The 24,577-nt window shown below is 48.9% G+C and overlaps 1 protein-coding gene across 3 annotated transcripts in view; it reads left to right on the forward strand.

Annotated features, from left to right (window-relative positions):
* The window catches only part of wfdc2 (WAP four-disulfide core domain 2), a 239,880-nt gene that overhangs the window by 147,309 nt on the left and 67,994 nt on the right, over positions 1-24,577 (forward strand). For 2 of the 3 annotated variants that reach the window (XM_070894983.1, XM_070894984.1), the window contains exons 5-6: positions 15,681-15,821; positions 17,510-17,707. In XM_070894983.1, coding sequence (XP_070751084.1) covers positions 15,681-15,821; positions 17,510-17,517 — 149 coding nt within the window. In that variant the 3' untranslated portion in view covers positions 17,518-17,707. Of the gene's footprint in view, positions 1-15,680; positions 15,822-17,509; positions 17,708-24,577 lie in introns of those variants that run through there. The other variant, XM_070894986.1, reaches the window with a different exon arrangement.

Raw genomic sequence — 24,577 nt, forward strand, 5'->3', positions numbered from 1 at the left:
TAACAGGGACTGGGAGTGAGTTACACACAGAGTAACAGGGACTGTGAGTGAGTTACACACACAGTAACAGGGACTGGGAGTGAGATACATACAGAGTAACAGGGACTGGGAGTGAGGTGCACACAGAATAACAGGAACTGGGAGTGAGTTACACACAGAGTAACAGGGACTGGGAGTGAGTTACACACAGAGTAATACGGACTTGGAATGAGTTACACACAGAATAACAGGGACTGGGAGTGAGTTACACACAGATTAACACGGACTGGGAGTGAGTTACACACAGAGTAACAGGGACTATGAGTGAGTTACACACACAGTAACAGGGACTGGGAGTGAGTTACACAGAGTAACAGGGACTGGGAGTGAGTTACAACAGAATAACCGAGACTGGGAGTGAGTTACACACAGAGTAACAGAGACTGGGAGTGAGTTACACACAGAGTAACAGGGACTGGGAGTGAGTTACACACAGAGTAACACAGACTGGGAGTGAGTTACACACAGAGTAACACGGACTGGGAGTGAGTTACACACAGAGTAACAGTGACTGGGAGTGAGTTACACAGAGTAACAGGGACTGAGAGTGAGTTACACACAGAATAACAGTGACTGGGAGTGAGTTACACACAGAGTAACAGGGACTTGGAGTGAGGTACACTCAGAGTAACAGGGACTGGAAGTGAGGTACACACAGAGTAACACGGACTGGGAATGAGTTACACACAGAGTAACAGTGACTGGGAGTGAGTTACACAGAGTAACAGGGACTGTGAGTGAGTAACAAACAGAATAACAGTGACTGGGAGTGAGTTACACACAGAGTAACAGGGACTTGGAGTGAGGTACACACAGAGTAAGACGGACTTGGAGTGAGTTACACACAGAGTAACAGGGACGTGTAGTGAGTTACACACAGAGTAACAGTGACTGGGAGTGAGTTACACACAGAGTAACAGGGACTTTGAGTGAGTTACACACAGAGTAACAGGGACTGGGAGTGAGTTACATACAGAGGAACAGGCACTGGGATTGAGTTACACGCAGAGTAACAGGGACCCTGAGTGAGTTACACAAAGCAACAGGGAACGGGAGTGTGCTACACAAAGCAACAGGGACTGGGACTCTGTTACACACAGAGTAACAGGGACTTGGAGTGAGTTACACACAGAGTAACAGGGACTGGGAGTGAGCTACACACAGAGGAACAGGGACTGGGAGTGAGTTACACACAGAATAACAGGGACTAGGAGTGAGTTACACACAGAGGAACACGGACTGGAAGTAAGTTACACACAGAATAACAGGGACTAGGAGTGAGTTACACACAGAGTAACAGGGACCGGGAGTGAGTTACGCAAAGCAGCAGGGACTGGGAGTGAGTTACACACAGAGTAACAGTGACTTGGAGTGAGTTACACACAGAGTAACAGGGACTGGGAGTGAGTTACACACAGAGTAGCAGGGACTGGGAGTGAGTTACACACAGAGTAACAGGGACTGAGAGCGAGATACACAAAGAGTAACAGGGACTGGGAGTGAGTTACACACTGGGTAATACAGACTGGGAATGAGTTACACACAGAGTAACAGGGACTGGGAGTGAGTTACACACAGATTAACAGGGACTGGGAGTGAGTTACAACAGTATAACAGAGACTGGGAGTGAGTTACACACAGAGTAACAGGGACTGGGATTGAGTTACACGCAGAGTAACATGGACCGTGAGTGAGTTACACAAAGCAACAGGGACCGGGAGTGTGTTGCACAAAGCAACAGGGACTGGGACTGAGTTACACACAGAGTAACAGGGACTTGGAGTGAGTTACACACAGAGTAACAGGGAGTGGGAGTGAGTTGCACACAGATTAACAGGGACTTGGAGTGAGTTACATACAGCGTAACAGGGACTTGGAGTGAGTAACACACAGAGTAACAGGTACTGGGAGTGAGTTACACACAGAGTAACCGGGACTTGGAGTGAGGTACACACAGAGTAACAGGGACTGGAAGTGAGGTACAAACAGAGTAACACGGACTTGGAGTGACTTACACACAGAGTAACAGGGACTGGGAGAGAGTTACACACAGAGTAACAGTGTCTGGGAGTGAGTTACACACAGAGTAACACGGACTGGGAGTGAGTTACACACAGAGTAACAGGGACTGGGAGTGAGTTACACACAGATTAACACGGACTGGGAGTGAGTTACACACAGAGTAACAGGGACTACGAGTGAGTTACACACAGAGTAACAGGGACTGGGAGTGAGTTACACACAGAATAACAGGGACTGGGAGTGAGTTACACAAGGAGTAACAGGGACTGGGAGTGAGTTACACACAGAGTAACAGGGACTGGGAGAGAGTTACACACAGAGTAACAGTGACTGGGAGTGAGTTACACACAGAGTAACACGGACTGGGAGTGAGTTACACACAGAGTAACAGGGATTGGGAGTGAGTTACACACAGAGTAACACGGACTGGGAGTGAGTTACACACAGAGTAACAGGGACTGGGAGTGAGTTACACACAGAGTAACAGAGACTGTGAGTGAGTTACACACAGAGTAACAGGGACTGGAAGTGAGTTACACACAGAATAACAGGGACTGGGAGTGAGTTACATACAGAATAACAGAGACTGGGAGTGAGTTACACACAGAGTAACAGGGACTGGGAGTGAGTTACCCACAGATTAACAGGGACTGGGAGTGAGTTACATAGCGTGTAACAGGGACTGGGAGTGAGTTACACAGTATAACAGGGACTGGGAGTGAGTTACAACTGAATAACAGGGACTGGCAGTGAGTTACACGCAGAGTAACAGAGACCGGGAGTGAGTTACACAAAGCAACAGGGACTTGGCGTGAGTTGCACACAGAGTAACAGGGACTGGGAGTGAGTTACACACAGAGTAGCAGGGACTGGGAGTGAGTTACACACAGAGTAACAGGGACTGGGAGTGAGTTACACAGAGAGTAACAGGGACTGGGAGTGAATTACACACAGAGTAACAGGGACTGAGAGTGAGTTACCCACAGAGTAACAGGGACTGAGAGTGAGTTACAACAGAATAACAGAGACTGAGAGTGAGTTATACACAGAGTAACAGGGACTGGGAGTGAGTTACACGCAAAGTAACAGGGACCGGGAGTGAGTTACACAAAGCAACAGGGACTGGAAGTGAGTTACACACAGAGTAACAGGGACTGGGAGTGAGTTACATACAGAGTAACACGGACTGGCAGTGAGTTACACACAGAGTAACAGGGACTGGGAGTGAGTTACACACAGATTAACAGGGACTGGGAGTGAGTTACAACAGTATAACAGAGACTGGGAGTGAGTTACACACAGAGTAACAGGGACTGGGATTGAGTTACGCGCAGAGTAACATGGACCGTGAGTGAGTTACACAAAGCAACAGGGACCGGGAGTGTATTACACAAAGCAACAGGGACTGGGACTGAGTTACACACAGAGTAACAGGGACTTGGAGTGAGTTACACACAGAGTAACAGGGACTGGGAGTGAGTTGCACACAGAGTAACAGGGACTAGGAGTGAGTTACACACAGCGTAACAGGGACTTGGAGTGAGTTACACACAGAGTAACAGGGACTTGGAGTGAGGTACACACAGAGTAACAGGGACTGGAAGTGAGGTACAAACAGAGTAACACGGACTTGGAGTGAGTTACACACAGAGTAACAGGGACTGGGAGAGAGTTACACACAGAGTAACAGTGTCTGGGAGTGAGTTACACAAAGAGTAACACGGACTGGGAGTGAGTTACACACAGAGTAACAGGGACTGGGAGTGAGTTACACACAGATTAACACGGACTGGGAGTGAGTTACACACAGAGTAACAGGGACTACGAGTGAGTTACACACAGAGTAACAGGGACTGGGAGTGAGTTACACACAGAATAACAGGGACTGGGAGTGAGTTACACAAGGAGTAACAGGGACTGGGAGTGAGTTACACACAGAGTAACAGGGACTGGGAGAGAGTTACACACAGAGTAACAGTGACTGGGAGTGAGTTACACACAGAGTAACAGGGACTGGGAGTGAGTTACACAGAGAGTAACAGGGACTGGGAGTGAATTACACACAGAGTAACAGGGACTGAGAGTGAGTTACCCACAGAGTAACAGGGACTGAGAGTGAGTTACAACAGAATAACAGAGACTGAGAGTGAGTTATACACAGAGTAACAGGGACTGGGAGTGAGTTACACGCAAAGTAACAGGGACCGGGAGTGAGTTACACAAAGCAACAGGGACTGGAAGTGAGTTACACACAGAGTAACAGGGACTGGGAGTGAGTTACATACAGAGTAACACGGACTGGCAGTGAGTTACACACAGAGTAACAGGGACTGGGAGTGAGTTACACACAGATTAACAGGGACTGGGAGTGAGTTACAACAGTATAACAGAGACTGGGAGTGAGTTACACACAGAGTAACAGGGACTGGGATTGAGTTACACGCAGAGTAACATGGACCGTGAGTGAGTTACACAAAGCAACAGGGACCGGGAGTGTATTACACAAAGCAACAGGGACTGGGACTGAGTTACACACAGAGTAACAGGGACTTGGAGTGAGTTACACACAGAGTAACAGGGACTGGGAGTGAGTTGCACACAGAGTAACAGGGACTAGGAGTGAGTTACACACAGCGTAACAGGGACTTGGAGTGAGTTACACACAGAGTAACAGGGACTTGGAGTGAGGTACACACAGAGTAACAGGGACTGGAAGTGAGGTACAAACAGAGTAACACGGACTTGGAGTGAGTTACACACAGAGTAACAGGGACTGGGAGAGAGTTACACACAGAGTAACAGTGTCTGGGAGTGAGTTACACACAGAGTAACACGGACTGGGAGTGAGTTACACACAGAGTAACAGGGACTGGGAGTGAGTTACACACAGATTAACACGGACTGGGAGTGAGTTACACACAGAGTAACAGGGACTACGAGTGAGTTACACACAGAGTAACAGGGACTGGGAGTGAGTTACACACAGAATAACAGGGACTGGGAGTGAGTTACACAAGGAGTAACAGGGACTGGGAGTGAGTTACACACAGAGTAACAGGGACTGGGAGAGAGTTACACACAGAGTAACAGTGACTGGGAGTGAGTTACACACAGAGTAACACGGACTGGGAGTGAGTTACACACAGAGTAACAGGGATTGGGAGTGAGTTACACACAGAGTAACACGGACTGGGAGTGAGTTACACACAGAGTAACAGGGACTGGGAGTGAGTTACACACAGAGTAACACAGACTGGGAGTGAGTTACACACAGAGTAACAGGGACTGGGAGTGAGTTACACAAGGAGTAACAGGGACTGGGAGTGAGTTACACACAGAGTAACTGCGACTGGGAGTGAGTTACACACAGAGTAACAGGGACTGGGAGTGAGTTACACACAGAGTAATAGGGACTGGGAGTGAGTTACACACAGATTAACACGGACTGGGAGTGAGTTACACACAGAGTAATAGGGACTTGGAGTGAGTTATACACAGAGTAACAGGGACTGGGTGTGAGTTACACACAGAATAACAGGGACTGGGAGTGAGTTACACACAGAATAACAGGGACTGGGAGTGAGTTACATACAGAACAACTGAGACTGGGAGTGAGTTACACACAGAGTAACAGGGACTGGGAGTGAGTTACCCACAGATTAACAGGGACTGGGAGTGAGTTACATACCGTGTAACAGGGACTGGGAGTGAGTTACACAGTACAACAGGGACTGGGAGTGAGTTACAACTGAATAACAGGGACTGGCAGTGAGTTACACGCAGAGTAACAGGGACCGGGAGTGAGTTACACAGAGTAACAGGGACTGGGAGTGAGTTGCACACAGAGTAACAGGGACAGGGAGTGTGTTACACAGCGTAACAGGAACCGGGTGTGAGTTACACAAAGCAACAGGGACTGGGAGTGAGTTACACACAGAGTAACAGTGATTTGGAGTGAGTTACACACAGAGTAACAGGGACTGGGAGTGAGTTACAGGCAAAGTAACACGGACCGGGAGTGAGTTACACAAAGCAACAAGGACTGGGAGTGAGTTACACACAGAGTAACAGATACTTGGAGTGAGTTAGACACAGAGTAACAGGACTGGGAGTGAGTTACACATAGAGTAGCAGGGACTGGGAGTGAGTTACACACAGAGTAACAGGGACTGAGAGTGAGTTACACACAGAGTAACAGGGACTGGGAGTGAGTTACACACAGAGTAACAGGGACTGTGAGTGAGTTACACACACAGTAACAGGGACTGCGAGTGAGATACATACAGAGTAAAATGGACTGGGAGTGAGGTACACACAGAATAACAGGAACTGGGAGTGAGTTACACACAGAGTAACAGGGTCTGGGAGTGAGTTACACACAGAGTAATACGGACTTGGAATGAGTTACACACAGAATAACAGGGACTGGGAGTGAGTTACACAGAGTAACAGGGACTGGGAGTGAGTTACAACAGAATAACCGAGACTGGCAGTGAGTTACACACAGAGTAACAGGGACTGTGAGTGAGTTACACACGGAGTAACAGCGACTGGGAGTGAGTTACACACAGAGAAACAGGGACTGGGAGTGAGTTACATGCAGAGTAACAGGGACTTGGAGTGAGTTACACACAGAGTAATGTGGACTGGGAGTAAGTTGAACACAGAGTAACAGGGACTGGGAGTGAGTTACACACACAGCAACACGGACTAGAAGTGAGTTACACACAGATTAAGAGGGACTGGGAGTGAGTTACATACAGAGTAACTGGGACTGGGAGTGAGTTACATACAGAGTAACTGGGACTAGGAGTGAGTTACATACAGAGTAACAGAGACTGGGAGTGGGTTACACACAGTTTAACAGGGACTGGGAGTGAGTTACACACAGAGTAACAGGGACTTGTAGTGAGTTACACACAGAATAACAGGGACTGGGAATGAGTTACACACAGAGTAACAGGGACTGGGAGTGAGTTACACACAGATTAACACGGACTGGGAGTGAGTTACACACAGAGTAACAGGGACTACGAGTGAGATACACACAGAGTAACAGGGACTGGAAGTGTGTTACACGGCGTAACAGGAACCGGGTGTGAGTTACACAAAGCAACAGGGACTGGGAGTGAGTTACACACAGAGTAACAGTGATTTGGAATGAGTTACACACAGAGTAACAGGGACTGGGAGTGAGTTACAGGCAAAGTAACACGGACCGGGAGTGAGTTACACAAAGCAACAAGGACTGGGAGTGAGTTACACACAGAGTAACAGATACTTGGAGTGAGTTAGACACAGAGTAACAGGACTGGGAGTGAGTTACACACAGAGTAACAGGGACTGGGAGTGAGTTACACACAGAGTAACAGGGACTGTGAGTGAGTTACACACACAGTAACAGGGACTGGGAGTGAGATACATACAGAGTAACAGGGACTGGGAGTGAGGTACACACAGAATAACAGGAACTGGGAGTGAGTTACACACAGAGTAACAGGGTCTGGGAGTGAGTTACACACAGAGTAATACGGACTTGGAATGAGTTACACACAGAATAACAGGGACTGGGAGTGAGTTAGACACAGATTAACACGGACTGGGAGTGAGTTACACACAGAGTAACAGGGACTACGAGTGAGTTACACACAGAGTAACAGGGACTGGGAGTGAGTTACACAGAGTAACAGGGACTGGGAGTGAGTTACAACAGAATAACCGAGACTGGGAGTGAGTTACACACAGAGTAACAGGGACTGTGAGTGAGTTACACACAGAGTAACAGGGACTGGGAGTGAGTTGCACACAGAGTAACATGGACTGGGAGTGAGTTAGACACAGAGTAACAGGGACTACGAGTGAGATACACACAGCGTAACAGGGACTGGGAGTGAGTTGCACACAGAGTAACAGTGATTTGGAGTGAGTTACACACAGAGTAACAGGGACTGGGAGTGAGTTACACAGAGTAACAGGGACTGGGAGTGAGTTACAACAGAATAACCGAGACTGGGAATGAGTTACACACAGAGTAACACGGACTGGGAGTGAGTTACACACAGATTCACAGGGACTGGGAGTGAGTTACACACGGAGTATCAGCGACTGGGAGTGAGTTACACACAGAGAAACAGGGACTGGGAGTGAGTTCCATGCAGAGTAACAGGGACTTGGAGTGAGTTACACACAGAGTAATGTGGACTGGGAGTAAGTTAAACACAGAGTAACAGGGACTGGGAGTGAGTTACACACACAGTAACACGGACTAGAAGTGAGTTACACACAGATTAAGAGGGACTGGGAGTGAGTTACATACAGAGTAACTGGGACTGGGAGTGAGTTACATACAGAGTAACTGGGACTAGGAGTGAGTTACATACAGAGTAACAGAGACTGGTAGTGGGTTACACACAGTTTAACAGGGACTGGTAGTGAGTTACACACAGAATAACAGGGACTGGGAATGAGTTACACACAGAGTAACAGGGACTGGGAGTGAGTTACACACAGATTAACACGGACTGGGAGTGAGTTACACACAGAGTAACAGGGACAACGGGTGAGTTACACAGAGATTAACAGGGACTAGGAGTGAGTTACAACAGAATAACCGAGACTGGGAGTGAGTTACACACAGAGTAACAGGGACTGGGAGTGAGTTACACACAGAGTAACAGGGACTGGGAGTGAGTTGCACACAGAGTAACATTGACTGGGAGTGAGTTACACACAGAGTAACAGGGACTACGAGTGAGATACACACAGAGTAACAGGGACTGGGAGTGTGTTACACAGCGTAACAGGGACTGGGAGTGAGTTACAACAGAATAACAGAGACTGGGAGTGAGTTACACACAGAGCAACAGGGACTGGGAGTGAGTTACAGGCAAAGTAACACTGACCGGGAGTGAGTTACACAAAGCAACAGGGACTGGGAGTGAGTTACACACAGAGTAACAGATACTTGGAGTGAGTTAGACACAGAGTAACAGGACTGGGAGTGAGTTACACACAGAGTAGCAGGGACTGGGAGTGAGTTACACACAGAGTAACAGGGACTGAGAGTGAGTTACACACAGAGTAACAGGGACTGGGAGTGAGTTACACACAGAGTAATAGGGACTGGGAGTGAGTTATACACAGAGTACCAGGGACTGGGTGTGAGTTACACACAGAATAACAGGTACTGGGAGTGAGTTACACACAGAGTAACAGGGACTGGGAGTGAGTTACACACAGAGTAAAATGGACTGGGAGTGAGTTACACACAGAGTAACAGGGACTGTGAGTGAGTTACACACACAGTAACAGGGACTGGGTGTGAGATACACACAGAGGAACAGGGACTGGGAGTGAGGTACACACAGAATAACAGGAACTGGGAGTGAGTTACACACAGAGTAACAGGGACTGGGAATGAGTTACACACAGAATAACAGGGACTGGGACTGAGTTACACACAGGTTAACACGGACTGGGAGTGAGTTACACACAGAGTAACAGGGACTACGAGTGAGTTACACACAGAGTAACAGGGACTGGGAGTGAGTTACACAGAGTAACAGGGACTGGGAGTGAGTTACAACAGAATAACCGAGACTGGGAGTGAGTTGCACACAGAGTAACAGGGACTGCGAGTGAGTTACACACAGAGTAACAGGGACTATGAGTGAGATACACACAGAGTAACAGGGACAGGGAGTGTGTTACACAGCGTAACAGGGACTGGGAGTGAGTTGCACACAGAGTAACAGTGATTTGGAGTGAGTTACACACAGAGTAACAGGGACTGGGAGTGAGTTACACAGAGTAACAGGGACTGGGAGTGAGTTACAACAGAATAACCGAGACTGGGAATGAGTTACACACAGAGTAACACGGACTGGGAGTGAGTTACACACAGATTAACAGGGACTGGGAGTGAGTTACACACGGAGTAACAGCGACTGGGAGTGAGTTACACACAGAGAAACAGGGACTGGGAGTGAGTTACATGCAGAGTAACAGGGACTTGGAGTGAGTTACACACAGAGTAATGTGGACTGGGAGTAAGTTAAACACAGAGTAACAGGGACTGGGAGTGAGTTACACACACAGTAACACGGACTAGAAGTGAGTTACACACAGATTAAGAGGGACTGGGAGTGAGTTACATGCAGAGTAACTGGGACTGGAAGTGAGTTACATACAGAGTAACTGGGACTAGGAGTGAGTTACATACAGAGTAACAGAGACTGGGAGTGGGTTACACACAGTTTAACAGGGACTGGTAGTGAGTTACACACAGAATAACAGGGACTGGGAATGAGTTACACACAGAGTAACAGGGACTGGGAGTGAGTTACACACAGATTAACACGGACTGGGAGTGAGTTACACACAGAGTAACAGGGACAACGAGTGAGTTACACAGAGATTAACAGGGACTAGGAGTGAGTTGCACACAGAGTAACATTGACTGGGAGTGAGTTACACACAGAGTAACAGGGACTACGAGTGAGATACACACAGAGTAACAGGGACTGGGAGTGTGTTACACAGCGTAACAGGGACTGGGAGTGAGTTACAACAGAATAACAGAGACTGGGAGTGAGTTACACACAGAGCAACAGGGACTGGGAGTGAGTTACAGGCAAAGTAACACTGACCGGGAGTGAGTTACACAAAGCAACAGGGACTGGGAGTGAGTTACACACAGAGTAACAGATACTTGGAGTGAGTTAGACACAGAGTAACAGGACTGGGAGTGAGTTACACACAGAGTAGCAGGGACTGGGAGTGAGTTACACACAGAGTAACAGGGACTGAGAGTGAGTTACACACAGAGTAACAGGGACTGGGAGTGAGTTACACACAGAGTAATAGGGACTGGGAGTGAGTTATACACAGAGTACCAGGGACTGGGTGTGAGTTACACACAGAATAACAGGTACTGGGAGTGAGTTACACACAGAGTAACAGGGACTGGGAGTGAGTTACACACAGAGTAAAATGGACTGGGAGTGAGTTACACACAGAGTAACAGGGACTGTGAGTGAGTTACACACACAGTAACAGGGACTGGGTGTGAGATACACACAGAGTAACAGGGACTGGGAGTGAGTTACACACAGAGTAATAGGGACTGGGAATGAGTTACACACAGAATAACAGGGACTGGGACTGAGTTACACACAGGTTAACACGGACTGGGAGTGAGTTACACACAGAGTAACAGGGACTACGAGTGAGTTACACACAGAGTAACAGGGACTGGGAGTGAGTTACACAGAGTAACAGGGACTGGGAGTGAGTTACAACAGAATAACCGAGACTGGGAATGAGTTGCACACAGAGTAACAGGGACTGCGAGTGAGTTACACACAGAGTAACAGGGACTGGGAGTGAGTTGCACACAGAGTAACATGGACTGGGAGTGAGTTACACACAGAGTAACAGGGACTATGAGTGAGATACACACAGAGTAACAGGGACAGGGAGTGTGTTACACAGCGTAACAGGGACTGGGAGTGAGTTGCACACAGAGTAACAGTGATTTGGAGTGAGTTACACACAGAGTAACAGGGACTGGGAGTGAGTTACAGGCAAAGTAACACGGACCGGGAGTGAGTTACACAAAGCAACAGGGACTGGGAGTGAGTTACACACAGAGTAACAGGAACTTTAAGTGAGTTAGACACAGAGTAACAGGACTGGGAGTGAGTTACACACAGAGTAGCAGGGACTGGGAGTGAGTTACACACAGAGTAACAGGTACTGAGAGTGAGTTACACACTGAGTAACAGGGACTGGGAGTGAGTTACACACAGAGTAACAGGGACTGTGAGTGAGTTACACACAGAGTAACAGGGACTGGGAGTGAGTTACACACAGAGTAATAGGGACTGGGAGTGAGTTATACACAGAGTACCAGGGACTGGGTGTGAGTTACACACAGAGTAATAGGGACTGGGAGTGAGTTATACACAGAGTAACAGGGACTGGGAATGAGTTACACACAGAGTAACAGGGACTGGGAGTGAGTTACACACAGAGTAACACGGACTGGGAGTGAGTTACACACAGAGTAACAGGGACTGTGAGTGAGTTACACACACAGTAACAGGGCCTGGGAGTGAGTTACATACAGAGTCACAGAGACATGGGTGTGAGTTACACACAGAGTAACAGGGACTGGGAGTGAGTTACACACAGCGTAATTGGGACTGGGAGTGAGTTATACACAGAGTACCAGGGACTGGGTGTGAGTTACACACTGAATAACAGGGACTGGGTGTGAGTTACACACAGAGTAACAGGGACTGGGAGTGAGTTACACACAGAGTAAAACGGACTGAGAGTGAGTTACACACAGAGTAACAGGGACTGTGAGTGAGTTACACACACAGTAACAGGGACTGGGAGTGAGATACACACAGAGTAACAGGGACTGGGAGTGAGGTACTCACAGAATAACAGGAACTGGGAGTGAGTTACACACAGAGTAACAGGGACTGGGAGTGAGTTACACACAGAGTAATACGGACTGGGAGTGAGTTACACACAGAATTTCAGGGACTGGGAGTGAGTTACACACAGATTAACACAGACTGGGAGTGAGTTACACACAGAGTAACAGGGACTACGAGTGAGTTACACACAGAGTAACAGGGACTGGGAGTGAGTTATACAGAGTAACAGGGACTGGGAGTGAGTTACAACAGAATAACCGAGACTGGGAGTGAGTTACACACAGAGTAACAGGGACTGGGAGTGAGTTGCACACAGAGTAACATGGACTGGGAGTGAGTTACACACAGAGTAACAGGGACTACGAGTGAGATACACACAGAGTAACAGGGACTGGGAGTGTGTTACACAGCGTAACAGGGACTGGGAGTGAGTTACAACAGAATAAGAGAGTCTGGGAGTGAGTTACACACAGAGTAACAGGGACTGGGATTGAGTTACACGCAGAGTAACAGGAACCGGGTGTGAGTTACACAAAGCAACAGGGACTTGGAGTGAGTTACACACAGAGTAACAGTGATTTGGAGTGAGTTACACACAGAGTAACAGGGACTAGGAGTGAGTTACACACAGAGTAACAGGGACTGGGAGTGAGTTACAGGCAAAGTAACACGGACCGGGAGTGAGTTAAACAAAGCAACAGGGACTGGGAGTGAGTTACACACAGAGTAACAGGGACTTGGAGTGAGATAGACACAGAGTAACAGGACTGTGTATTTTGGGAGTGTCAGCAGTAGCACAATGGGCAGCACTCTCACCTCGGAGTTAGAAGTTTGTGGGTTCAAGTCCCACTCTAGAGATTTGAGCACACAAGTCTCGGCTGACACTCCAGTGCAGTACTGAGGGAGTGCTGCACTGTCGGAGGAGCTGCCTTTCAGATGAGGCGTCTGCTCTCTAGGGTGGATGTAAAACATCCCATGGCACTATTTCAAACAATAGCAGGGGAGTTTTCCCCAGTGTCCTGGGGCCAATATTTATCCCTCAATCAACATAAAAAAACAGATAATCTGGTCATTATCACATTACTGTGTGTGGGAGCTTACTGTGCACAAATTGGCTGCCGCGTTTCCCATATTACAACAGTGACTACATTTAGAAAGTACGTCATTGGCCGTAAAATGCTTTGGTACGTCCTGTGGTTGTGAAAGACGCTATATAAATGCCAGTCCTTATTTATGCTTTTACACAGACAGTAACAGGACTGTCGGTAGACAGTGGGGACGAAAGTTGCCACACCTCGGGGTTATTTTCTGGTTTGACCGCAGGATCCGCGATGCGACCGGATCATCGATTTTCAGCAATTAGATATATTTTTCAAAGTCCCAACGGAATTGGGACACATCGGGGGTGGGGGGGATCGACAGGAAGTGGGTCACAGTGGTGGGGGGGTCGACAGGAAGTGGGTCACAGTAGGGGGAGGGGGGGGGATCGACAGGAAGTGGGTCACAGTAGGGGGAGGGGGGGGATCGACAGGAAGTGGGTCACAGTGGTGGGGGGGATCGACAGGAAGTGGGTCACAGTAGGGGGATGGGGGGGGGATCGACAGGAAGTGGGTCACAGTGGTGGGGGGGATCGACAGGAAGTGGGTCACAGTAGGGGGAGGGGGGATCGACAGGAAGTGGGTCACAGTGGTGGGGGGGATCAACAGGAAGTGGTCACAGCGGGGGGGGGGGGGGATCGACAGGAGGTCAGGGTGAGGGGCAGAAGTTGTGGTGGGATCGGGAACTCATCGCTGCCACTCAGCGGCGGAGCGGTGGTGACATCACAGCGTGTGCGTTACCACACTCGCTCCCCTCCGTTAAAGGGGATAGAATCGGGAATTGTAAATCTCCGTCCACTTAGCCACCAGGGTGGGTTTGGGCCGAGCCAGCGGCCTGCCACCAAAGCGGGGTACCAGACTGCCTGTTGGCGGCCCGGCCCAACCCGGGGGCACTGCCTTGCTGGCCGGCTGGGCCCTCCCCTTGAAGGGTCACCGTGCTGCCGGGTGGCACACAGTGAGAGGAAGGGGCACCGAGAGAAAGCTGTCGGGGGCACCGCGCGGCAGGGCGACCATTTATCGGCTGCATTTGGGGCGGTGCATTTCTGCGGCGAGGGAGAGCGGCGGTAAACGTACTGGTGACCCTCTTGTGGCGGTCGGTAGCATCGGGCGGAATTGGGGACAAAAATCCCCGCGCTGGATTTAGGTCGGTGCGGCCAGTTGATCACAGAGCGGCAGTAAGGGGTCTCACCCAGACCCTGAAAGTCAGCCCCGGGGAGTATCAATCACAGACAATGAGTTACAAAGAGGGTAACAGGGAATGGCAATGACTGCCAGCTCCAACCTCCCTTCCCTCTCCAAACACCTGCAACATGTTGTCTCCTCACAAATCCAGGGCAATCTTTCTTGCAACTCCATGTCTGAATCCCACCAAACCAGTTTCCCCGCCCCTGCCACAGTACCGAAACGGCTCTCATCAAAGTCACAAATGACATCCTGTGGCAGAGTGTTACACAGAGTGACACGCACTGACAGAGGGGTACACAGGGTAACAAGGACTGACAGAGGGGTACACAGGGTAACAAGGACTGACAGAGGGGTACACAGGGTAACATGCACTGACAGAGGAGTACACAGGGTAACAAGGACTGACAGAGGGGTACACAGGGTAACATGCACTGACAGAGGGGTACACAGGGTAACAAGGACTGACAGAGGGATACACAGGGTAACATGCACTGACAGAGGAGTACACAGGGTAACAAGGACTGACAGAGGGGTACACAGGGTAACATGCACTGACAGAGGGGTACACAAGGTAACAAGGACTGACAGACGGGTACACAGGGTAACACGTACTGACAGACGGGTACACAGGGTAACAAGGACTGACAGATGGGTACACAGGGTAACATGCACTGACAGAGGGGTACACAGGGTAACAAGGACTGACAGAGGGGTACACAGGGTAACAAGGACTGACAGAGGGGTACACAGGGTAACATGTACTGACAGACGGGTACACAGAGAGTAACAGGGACCAGCCCTGAACACGAGGGCAGGAAATGTGAGCATCAATTTTATATTCCACAATCTGATCCAGCCCCACATGTGATGTGTTTCGTTTCCACAGATAAGCCCGGGGTGTGCCCTCAGAGACCTGCTCGAATTGGAATCTGTGCAGAACGTTGTACAGCCGACAGTGACTGCCCAGGGGATGAGAAATGTTGCAGCAATGGATGTGGCCATAAATGTATCTTCCCCTTCTGGAAAGGTATTACACAACACGCCCACACACCATCCTCATAAGCAGTCCCTCGAAGCGAGGATGACTTGCTTCCATGCCAAAAAGGGATGAGTTCACAGGTGTTTCAATGAAGGATCTAATATTCCGGATCCCGAACTACATCCTGAAGGGTGGAAGATGCCTGTGCGTGGATTTTTTTAACGTGGGGTGGCCGTTGCACACCAGCCACCACACGGGCTTGATAGAGCTAGGTCTTGGTCCAGTGGCAAGGGTTAACCAGGACGACTGGAGACCAGCTCTGCTGCATGGACCTAATGCACACATATCGCAGTGTGGGCTGGGCCCGTGCTGCCCCTGGGCCCTCGGCTCTTCTGGCCCCAGACTCACGCCTCCCCTGGGCCCCGGTCACTTCTCTTGCCGCTCCTTTGCCTCTCCTGCTGTACCTGCCCGCACTGCAATCAGTGAGCTGCCATTGCAGCCGTCGCCCTCCTGCAGTGGTATGCCTCCGCATGCTGCTCCCTCCGATGGCCCCGACCTGCTGATGGTTTTGCAGGTCGGGACCGCACCGAGTTTCGGGCCTGGCCACCACAGGCTCACACACAGAGTATCAGTGAATGGAGGTGATTTACACACAGAGAGTAACAGGGACTGGGAATGAGTTACACAGAGTAACAGGGACTGGGAGTGAGTTACACAGAGTAACAGGGACTAAGAGTGAGTTACACAGAGTAACAGGGACTGGGAGTGAGCTACACGGAGTAACGGGACGGAGTGAGTTACACAGAGTAACAGGGACTGGGAGTGAGCTACACAGAGTAATGGGACTGGGAGTGAGTTACACAGAGTAACAGGGACTGGGAGTGAGCTACACAGAGTAATGGGACTGGGAGTGAGTTACACAGAGTAACAGGGACTTGGAGTGAATTGCACAGAGTAACAGGGACTGGGAGTGAGTTACACAGAGTAACTGGGACTGGGAGTGAGTTACACAGAGTAACAGGGACTGGGAGTGAGTTACACAGAGTAACAGGGACTGGGAGTGAGTTACACAGAGTAACAGGGACTGGGAGTGAGTTACACAGAGTAACGGGACGGAGTGAGTTACACAGAGTAACAGGGACTTGGAGTGAATTGCACAGAGTAACAGGGACTGGGAGTGAGTTACACAGAGTAACTGGGACTGGGAGTGAGTTACACAGAGTAACAGGGACTGGGAGTGAGTTACACAGAGTAACGGGACGGAGTGAGTTACACAGAGTAACAGGGACTGGGAACGAGTTACACAGGGTAACGGGACTGAGAGTGAGTTACACAGAGTAACGGGACTGGGAGTGAGTTACACAGAGTAACGGGACTGGGAGTGAGTTACACAGAGTAACTGGACTGGGAGTGAGTTACACAGAGTAATGGGACTGGGAGTGAGTTACACAGAGAGTAACGGACTGGGAGTGAGTTACACAGAGATTAATAGGGCACGGCAGTGTGCTACACTAAGAGTAACTGTGGCTGCTAATGAGTTACCTCACACACACTGTGCCCCATCTTTCTCCCACCCTCTCTCACATACTGTGCCAATATGGTGTGTGAGGTGTGTTTGAGCTTGTCACTGGAAACATGTTTCACTGATTTGTGAGTCATGTATCTACCATTGCAATCTCGCACTGTCAAGTCTTTATATTTCACTAACTCACTGTCTGTTCTTATTGTTTTCACAGGGAAATGATATTTCTGGAATGCAATGGCTATTAATTTCTGCAGCATAATGAAGCCAAGTTTGTCCCATAGACCCCCCTCCTTGTTATACCCTCCCTTCCTCCCGTTCGACCCCTCCCTCCCTCCCATTAGACTTCTCTCTCCCTTCCATTAGACTCCTCCCTCCCGTTAGACCCCTCCCTCCCAACCGTTAGACCCCTCCCTCCCTACCATTAGACTCCTCCCTCCCTACCGTTCGACCCTTCCCTCCATTAGACCCCTCCCTCCCTCCCATTAGACTCCTCCCTCCCGTTAGACCACTCCCTACCGTTAAACCCCCTCCCTCCCGTTAGACACTCACTGCTGGAGCCCTGCTCCCACACTGTCCCCAGCAGCACATTTCCCCGAGTGTGCTGATTCAAATCTTCAATCTCCTCCTGCCTTTGATGTTCTCTGCCCGGACAACTTACTGCTTTGTACAACGGGAATGGCTGACAGAACTGGGAACTTCTGGAACCTTTACAATTGCAATAAAATAGATTAAACTCCTCCGCTTCCAGTCTCTCATTGCCGTGCTGGTTAATTGCGCTGCTCTGACCATCTTATTGGCAGCTGCTGATGTCCTGACAGCAGGTTGGGCAATTTGCTGACTTCCAGGTGGGCACAGGGTGCTGGTGGGCAGGGGGGTACAGGGTGCTGGTGGGTGACACAGGGTTCTGGTGGGCAGAGGGGGTACAGGGTGCTGGTGGGTGACACAGGATGCTGATGGGTGACACAGGATGCTAGTGGGTGTCACAGGGTGCTGGTGGGTGACACAGGGTGTGGTGGGTGACACAGGGTGCTGGTGGGCAGGGAGGGGTGATACAGGGTACTGGTGGATGACACACGGTGCTGATGGGTGATACAGAGTGCTGGTGGGTGACACAGGGTGCTGATGGGTGATACAGGGTGCTGGTGGGTGATATAGGGTGCTGATGGGCAGGGAGGGGTGATACAGGGTGCTGGTGGAAGGGCCGAGAGCCAGAGGACACAGATTTAAGGCGATTGGCAAAAGAACCAAAGGCGACATGAGGAAACATTTTTTACACAGCGAGTGGTTAGGATCTGGAATGCACGACCTGACAGGGTGGTGGAGGCAGACTCAATCACTGCTTTCAAAAGGGAGTTGGATCATTATCTGAAGGAAATAAATTGGCAGGGCGACGGAGAAAGGGCGCGGGGAGGGGGACTGGCTGAGAGTCGGGATGGCCTTCTCCGTGCTGTAACCATTCCATGATTCTCCACAAGAGCTGTTTACAGAGCTCAGCATGACATGATCAAACTGCCCACTGCTTGGAGTCAGAAGGTTGTGGGTTCAAGTTCCACTCCACGAACTTGAGCACATAAATCTAGGCTGACACTCCAGTGCAGTGCTGAGGGAGCGCTGCAGTGTCGGAGATGCCGTCTTTTGGATGAAACGTTAAACTGAGGCCCCGTCTGCTCTCTCAGGTGGACGTAAAAGATCTCTTGGTGCTATTCGAAGAAGAGCAGGGGAGTTATTCCTGGGGCCAATATTTATCCCTCAATCAACATCACAAAAGGACAGATGATCTAGTCATTGTCACAATGTTGTTTGTGGGAGCTTGCTGTGCGCAAATTGGCTGCCCACGTTACAACAGTGACTACACTCCAAAAGTACTTTGTTGGTTATAAAGCGCTTTTAGATGCCTTGTTGCGTTTGCAATAACTCAATAGGCTTAGTACCGTGAACTCAATCAGGTAGCTCTCAAAGTGAGGATTAAACATGGAGGCTTTCTTTATTTACAAGGGCTGCACCTGTGTGTCTGTGGCCCAATGACCTCCGACAGTCGCTCCTCCTGGTGGCAGGCCCCCCCCCCCCCCAAGATCTTGGTATCAGTCCTATTTACAAATTGAGATGGTCCGGAGCCTTCCGCTCCCTAGTTGATCGTCTCAGTTCAATTCCCAATCTGGGTGAGCTCTCCGAGTCATTCATGACTTGAGGCTGGGGAGCTGATGTAATGGGAGAGGCAGTGTCCATGTCGCGGATTGAAGGTCCAGATTCATTGACAACAGCAGGGTCTTCTGATGGCTGAATATGAATCGGTTGGCCATTGATGGTATCTTTGTCAAGCTGTTCCGGTTCGTCTGTGTGCCGTAATTTCATCTGGTCAATGTGCCTCCAGCATGTTTGCCCATTAGTGAACCTGACAATAAGTACCCTGTTACCCTCCTTGGCTGTAACAGTACCAGTGACCCACTTGGGGCCTTGACCATAATTTGACACCTACACAGGATCATTAATAGAGATGTCGCGTGACATGGCAGTGCGATCATGACACCACTGCTGATGTTGACGTCTGTTTTCGACGTGATCATTAAGATCAGGGTGGACAAGTGAGAGCCTGGTCTTAAGACCTCTCTTCATCAACAGTTCAGCAGGGGGGACCCCGGTAAGCATGTGGGGTCTCGTCCTGTAACTAAGCAGTATGTGTGACAAGCGAGTCTGCAAAGAACTTTGAGTTACCCGTTTCAGGCTCTGCTCGATGATTTGGACGGCCTGCTCCACTTGACCATTGGATGCGGGTTTGAATGGTGCTGAGCTTACGTGCTCGATACCATTGAGTCTCAGAAACTCTTGTAGGGGGTGGTGTCTGGGGTCAGGTTCACCTCTGACCTTCTGAGCGGTTCGAATCGCTCCCACTCCCTGGGTTCTCGACTCTGGGTTTATTTGGGGGATGTGACAAAGTGCAAGAGCCAACTGGTTTGGTGTAAAAGAACTTTGATTTTATTAAGGGCAAGAAAATACAATGTGAAACTTATAATCACTCAAATAAAGAACACTAAATCACACATTCAAAAGGATAACAGTGAATAATACACCTCCCACCTCCCAATGCCTAACTCTGACGAGGTTAAACTCCAGGGCAGACAGGGACTATGCTCACCGATCCTGTACTGTTAGTTGGCGGTGGTTCGTGATTTTGGGGTTTGCTGGGTTCTGTAGGTTCTGCTTGGCGTACCCCGAACATCGTAGAAGAATTCTCACTGCGCAGTCTTCAGTTGGGTGGTGTCCGCTGATGTGGTAGGGTGCGTTCTGGACTTATGGGGTGAGTATCCACTTCCTTTCGTTAGCAATAGGTTTCAAAGTCTCTTTCGATAATGTTTTCACCTGTTGGTAGTCAGGACTAGATTGTAGAGTGGAAACTTTCGAATCTTTGGTTTCTTCTTTGAGGAGTTTTGTTTCGAAGTTGGTCGACCGCGATGTTTTTGATGGTACCACGTTGGCTGTGGTCGGTTGCCTTGGTGATGTTCTTCCTTCCTTTTCGATAGCAGGTTAGCGTGGCCCCGGGAGTGTCGTCGAGGCTGGAGAGGCTTGTTAAAACTGCTGTGGTGGTCTCTCTCCTTTCTCCCTCTGATGCATTGCACAGCATGTATTGCAATCGTTTCTGTGTTAAGATAGGACCCCAGTTATACTTTGTGGAGCTATTCTAATCTTCGCGCCAAATCAGCCCTGATTCTTTGTTTAATTTTTGGCGGGCTTGATATCTCTTTGTCATATTTTGGCGGGCCCATTAATGTTAACCTGTCTCGGATGTGTCGATCTTAAATTTGTTTCTTGATGGGGAAAATTAGCTTTGGTCTTTGCAATGTCTGCCTAGGCCTGGTTTTCCATGTGGGCTGGATGTGCCATTGTCATTATGTATGTGCTGGATTGGTTTCTTGCTCAGAGTGATGGCTGACTATCTCTGGGTTGATTGTTGCTATGTTAATGTCTCCCGGGGAGAAGGGTTTTCAAGTTTACACAATTCCCCAGACAATTTGTTTGAACTTCAATACCCGAGACAGCTTCAATACCCAAACTGGCTTCTTCGAAGGATAGTTATCCTTTAGTTCTCAGCCCTTCCCACATGGACCCAATCTGCCTTGTAAAATCCCAAATTCGATTAAAGCTCGTAGTTTCTTCCATGTGCACTTTAGCATCTTAAACTTTCTGGTTCCTTTCCAATGAATCCAAACACTGGGGGCTTTTCCCATGAATTTTGCAATCCTACAGTCCCCCCTGTGACAATCTACATGCTTGAGTGTCATGCAAGGTGTGCAAAATTCTTGATCTCCTGAGAGTCAACCTTCCCTGTATTTACCTAGCTAAAACTTAAACGTGCATCCCCCTTTGAAATGCAATGTAGTTTACAGGCAAATACAGTCATTCCAATTATATTACAGCATAGAGGGGGTCCAACACCCCTCCATTACTCCATTTTACAGAAAATAAAGGTACATAGTCAAACACATTTTTTAAGTAACATTCTTACAACACTTGACCTCTGCGTTTTTACAGCAGGTGAAAATTAAAACAAATCAGACATGGTAATATGGTGTCACCCCTCCCTGTGCAATTCCCAAGTTCAGCCAGGGAGTGTACAGCACCCTTTGGTGCCTGACCTGACGGCCTCTGCGTTTCAATCGACAAGTGAGACACCATAGTTAAGAATAATCGCGCGTTGACAGACAACCAAAATGTGGGAAGCTATTCTGATCCCGGCAGGAACTTCTATATTTCTGAAAATGTCCCACCAAGGTGGAATTGTGATCTCTAGAATCTTTTTCCCTATCTCAATTGTTTTCTGTTCTAGAGTATAGAAATGTTTTTGTGAGATTATCACAGCTTCTAGCAGAGCGGTAAGATGTTCGGGCAGAAGGGGAATTTCATAGCCAAAATGTGTAACATAACCCTGCAGGTTTGTGATGTTTTCTCTCACAGTGAGGTGAACAGTGGAGGGTTCGGGAATGGGGACAATCCCTTCCTGGGCCACTTGAAATTCTGTCTCAGGTTTGAAGCAAAAACTGCTGTCACTTACCGGACCCCAGAAGTGTCCATGTTGGTAGCGGGGCGCATGGTGGTGACACACTATGTCCCACCCACTATGTATGCTACCTGTGGAGGGACATGGTCTTGTGTCATTATCTCCACGGTACAGTTGATAGGCTGTGCGCCAGCAGCTTTAAACCCGTATTGTGGTTTAGAATAAGCTGGGGACTCAGTATTACGTGTGCACCCCGGCTTCGGCACCCGGAGAGGTCAGTACCCGTTACAGCGTGCTCCCACTTTATGATATAGGGTGGGACCGCTGTGAAACGAATGTGTGCAGCTCCCTAAATAACTCCAATGTTCTCCACCTGGTATACCGGTACGGGTCGGGCTGTCCCATCCATGACCGGCATCCTTAGTACTATCCCCATAATAGTGTGGTTAGATTTCCCACAGTCTACTGGGACAGGGTAGGCTTCAGAGGCTCGGTGGGGCTGGTACGGGCTTAGTGAATTGCTGTACGGGTGGAGGGCTGCGAGGTGCTTGTTCCTGATCCAAGAGGGGACTACACCTTGTTTTAAATCCTCCAGGTTGTTGCGGCCCTCGCCCAACAACCATGCCCCATATAGTACGCACACCTCGTTCTGTGCAGCCTGGTCAGAAGCGTTTCTATCCTCCCGTATGAGTGCATTCACTGTCTGCATGTTTCCAGCTCAGCCACAATCTCCTTTAAATGGACCGTCATAGCTCTGAGCCTACCACTGTGTTTTCCTCTTTCAGGACCTTTCTCAGTTGGTTCTTTAGACCATTTATCTGCGTTTGCAGTTTTATATTGTCCAGACTATTTCTCATGGAGGACCCTATATTATATGCAGCAAAAACATCGTTCAAGGTTCCCCTTCTGTAAGGGGTGGTTTGCAGGGGGTCAGCTTTCCCTTCTGACCTTATATGAGCGGTTCCGAATCACTCCCACACCCTTGGTTCTAGACACTGGAATTATGAAAGGACTGTGACAGACTTGGACAGACAATCGGTTTCAAGGTAGGAAGCAGGTATGGCTTTATTGTGTTTAAAAAGAAGTAAAAGGCACACCTTTAATAACACACACAGACCAATACACACTGAGGGGTATAACACATTGAATAAAATGTCAAATTGCAGCCTGTGGGGAAAAGAATACTGCTTAAACTTTAAATGGGGTAAAGAGGAGAATGCAGATACATTTACACAAGTTATCCCAGCCTCCCTCCCCCAATTCCCCTAACTAACTAAGTTATATCTCTGTGGGTTCAGGGGCTATGCTCACCAATCCCCTTTTTGACAGTTGCCGGTGAATCACGGTTTCGGGGTTCGATGCACTTGGCCTTCTAGGCGAGCCATACCCCGGACGGAGGAGAGGACTTCGGACTGCGTAGTCTTCAGTTGGGGTGCGTCCGTTGATGCGGTAAGTTGCGTTTTGGATGTATGGGGTAAATACCCACTTTCTTTGGTTAGGAATAGTTTTAGTTAGTCCCTTTTGGTAATTTCTCACCCGTTGGTCGTTCCGAAGTAGATTGTAGAGTGGAAATAAAAGTCGATTCTTCAGTTTTTGCTGAGTTGGTTTCGGTTGGTCATTTCGCTGGTTGTGGTGGCCCGGGTTTGTCAATTTGGTTGTCAGGGGTTGGCAATTTGGTTGCTGACAACCTTCCGTTTCGTGGGCCTCGTGCTCGGTCAGTTCTTGATGAGTTCTAGTAGTTTCCTTCACTGCTCCATTTCTTCACTCCCCAGCTCCAGCTGCTTGTGTCTGTGTCTGTGTCCCAGTCTGTGTGCTGCTCCTTGCTGCTCTTTCCTTGTAAAACTGGGGGATCGATATATTCCAAAAAAAAGGCTCCGTTATCTCCCATCAAATCTCTTGGTCTCTGTTTGAACTGTTCTGTCCACTGATTTTCAAATGTCTCCTTTGTCAGCAGTAACTCGATTAGGGTGTGAGAATGTGCTATCAGTGATTTTGCATTGTTTTAGAATTGTCCAGTTTCTTGACCATGATTTCCATTGTGCTTGATTGGGTAATTCGATTATCTCTTAGAGGGTGAATAGTTCCCCCAGACAGTCTGGGATCTTTAATACATGAATTTGGCCCCACCTCCTGTATTTGGTAACTCTTTTTTTTGCAGCCAAAATGTTGTAGAATCTTAAAATTGATATGCTCCTTCCCATAGATGTTTAGGGGATCTCAAGCTTCTGTAATTTAGGTCCAATTTGAATTCCCTTTCCTATGAGTCCAAACACTGGGGGGGTCTCC

The sequence above is a fragment of the Pristiophorus japonicus genome, chromosome 12, assembly GCF_044704955.1.
Source record: "Pristiophorus japonicus isolate sPriJap1 chromosome 12, sPriJap1.hap1, whole genome shotgun sequence".
NCBI classification, from domain to species: domain Eukaryota; kingdom Metazoa; phylum Chordata; class Chondrichthyes; family Pristiophoridae; genus Pristiophorus; species Pristiophorus japonicus.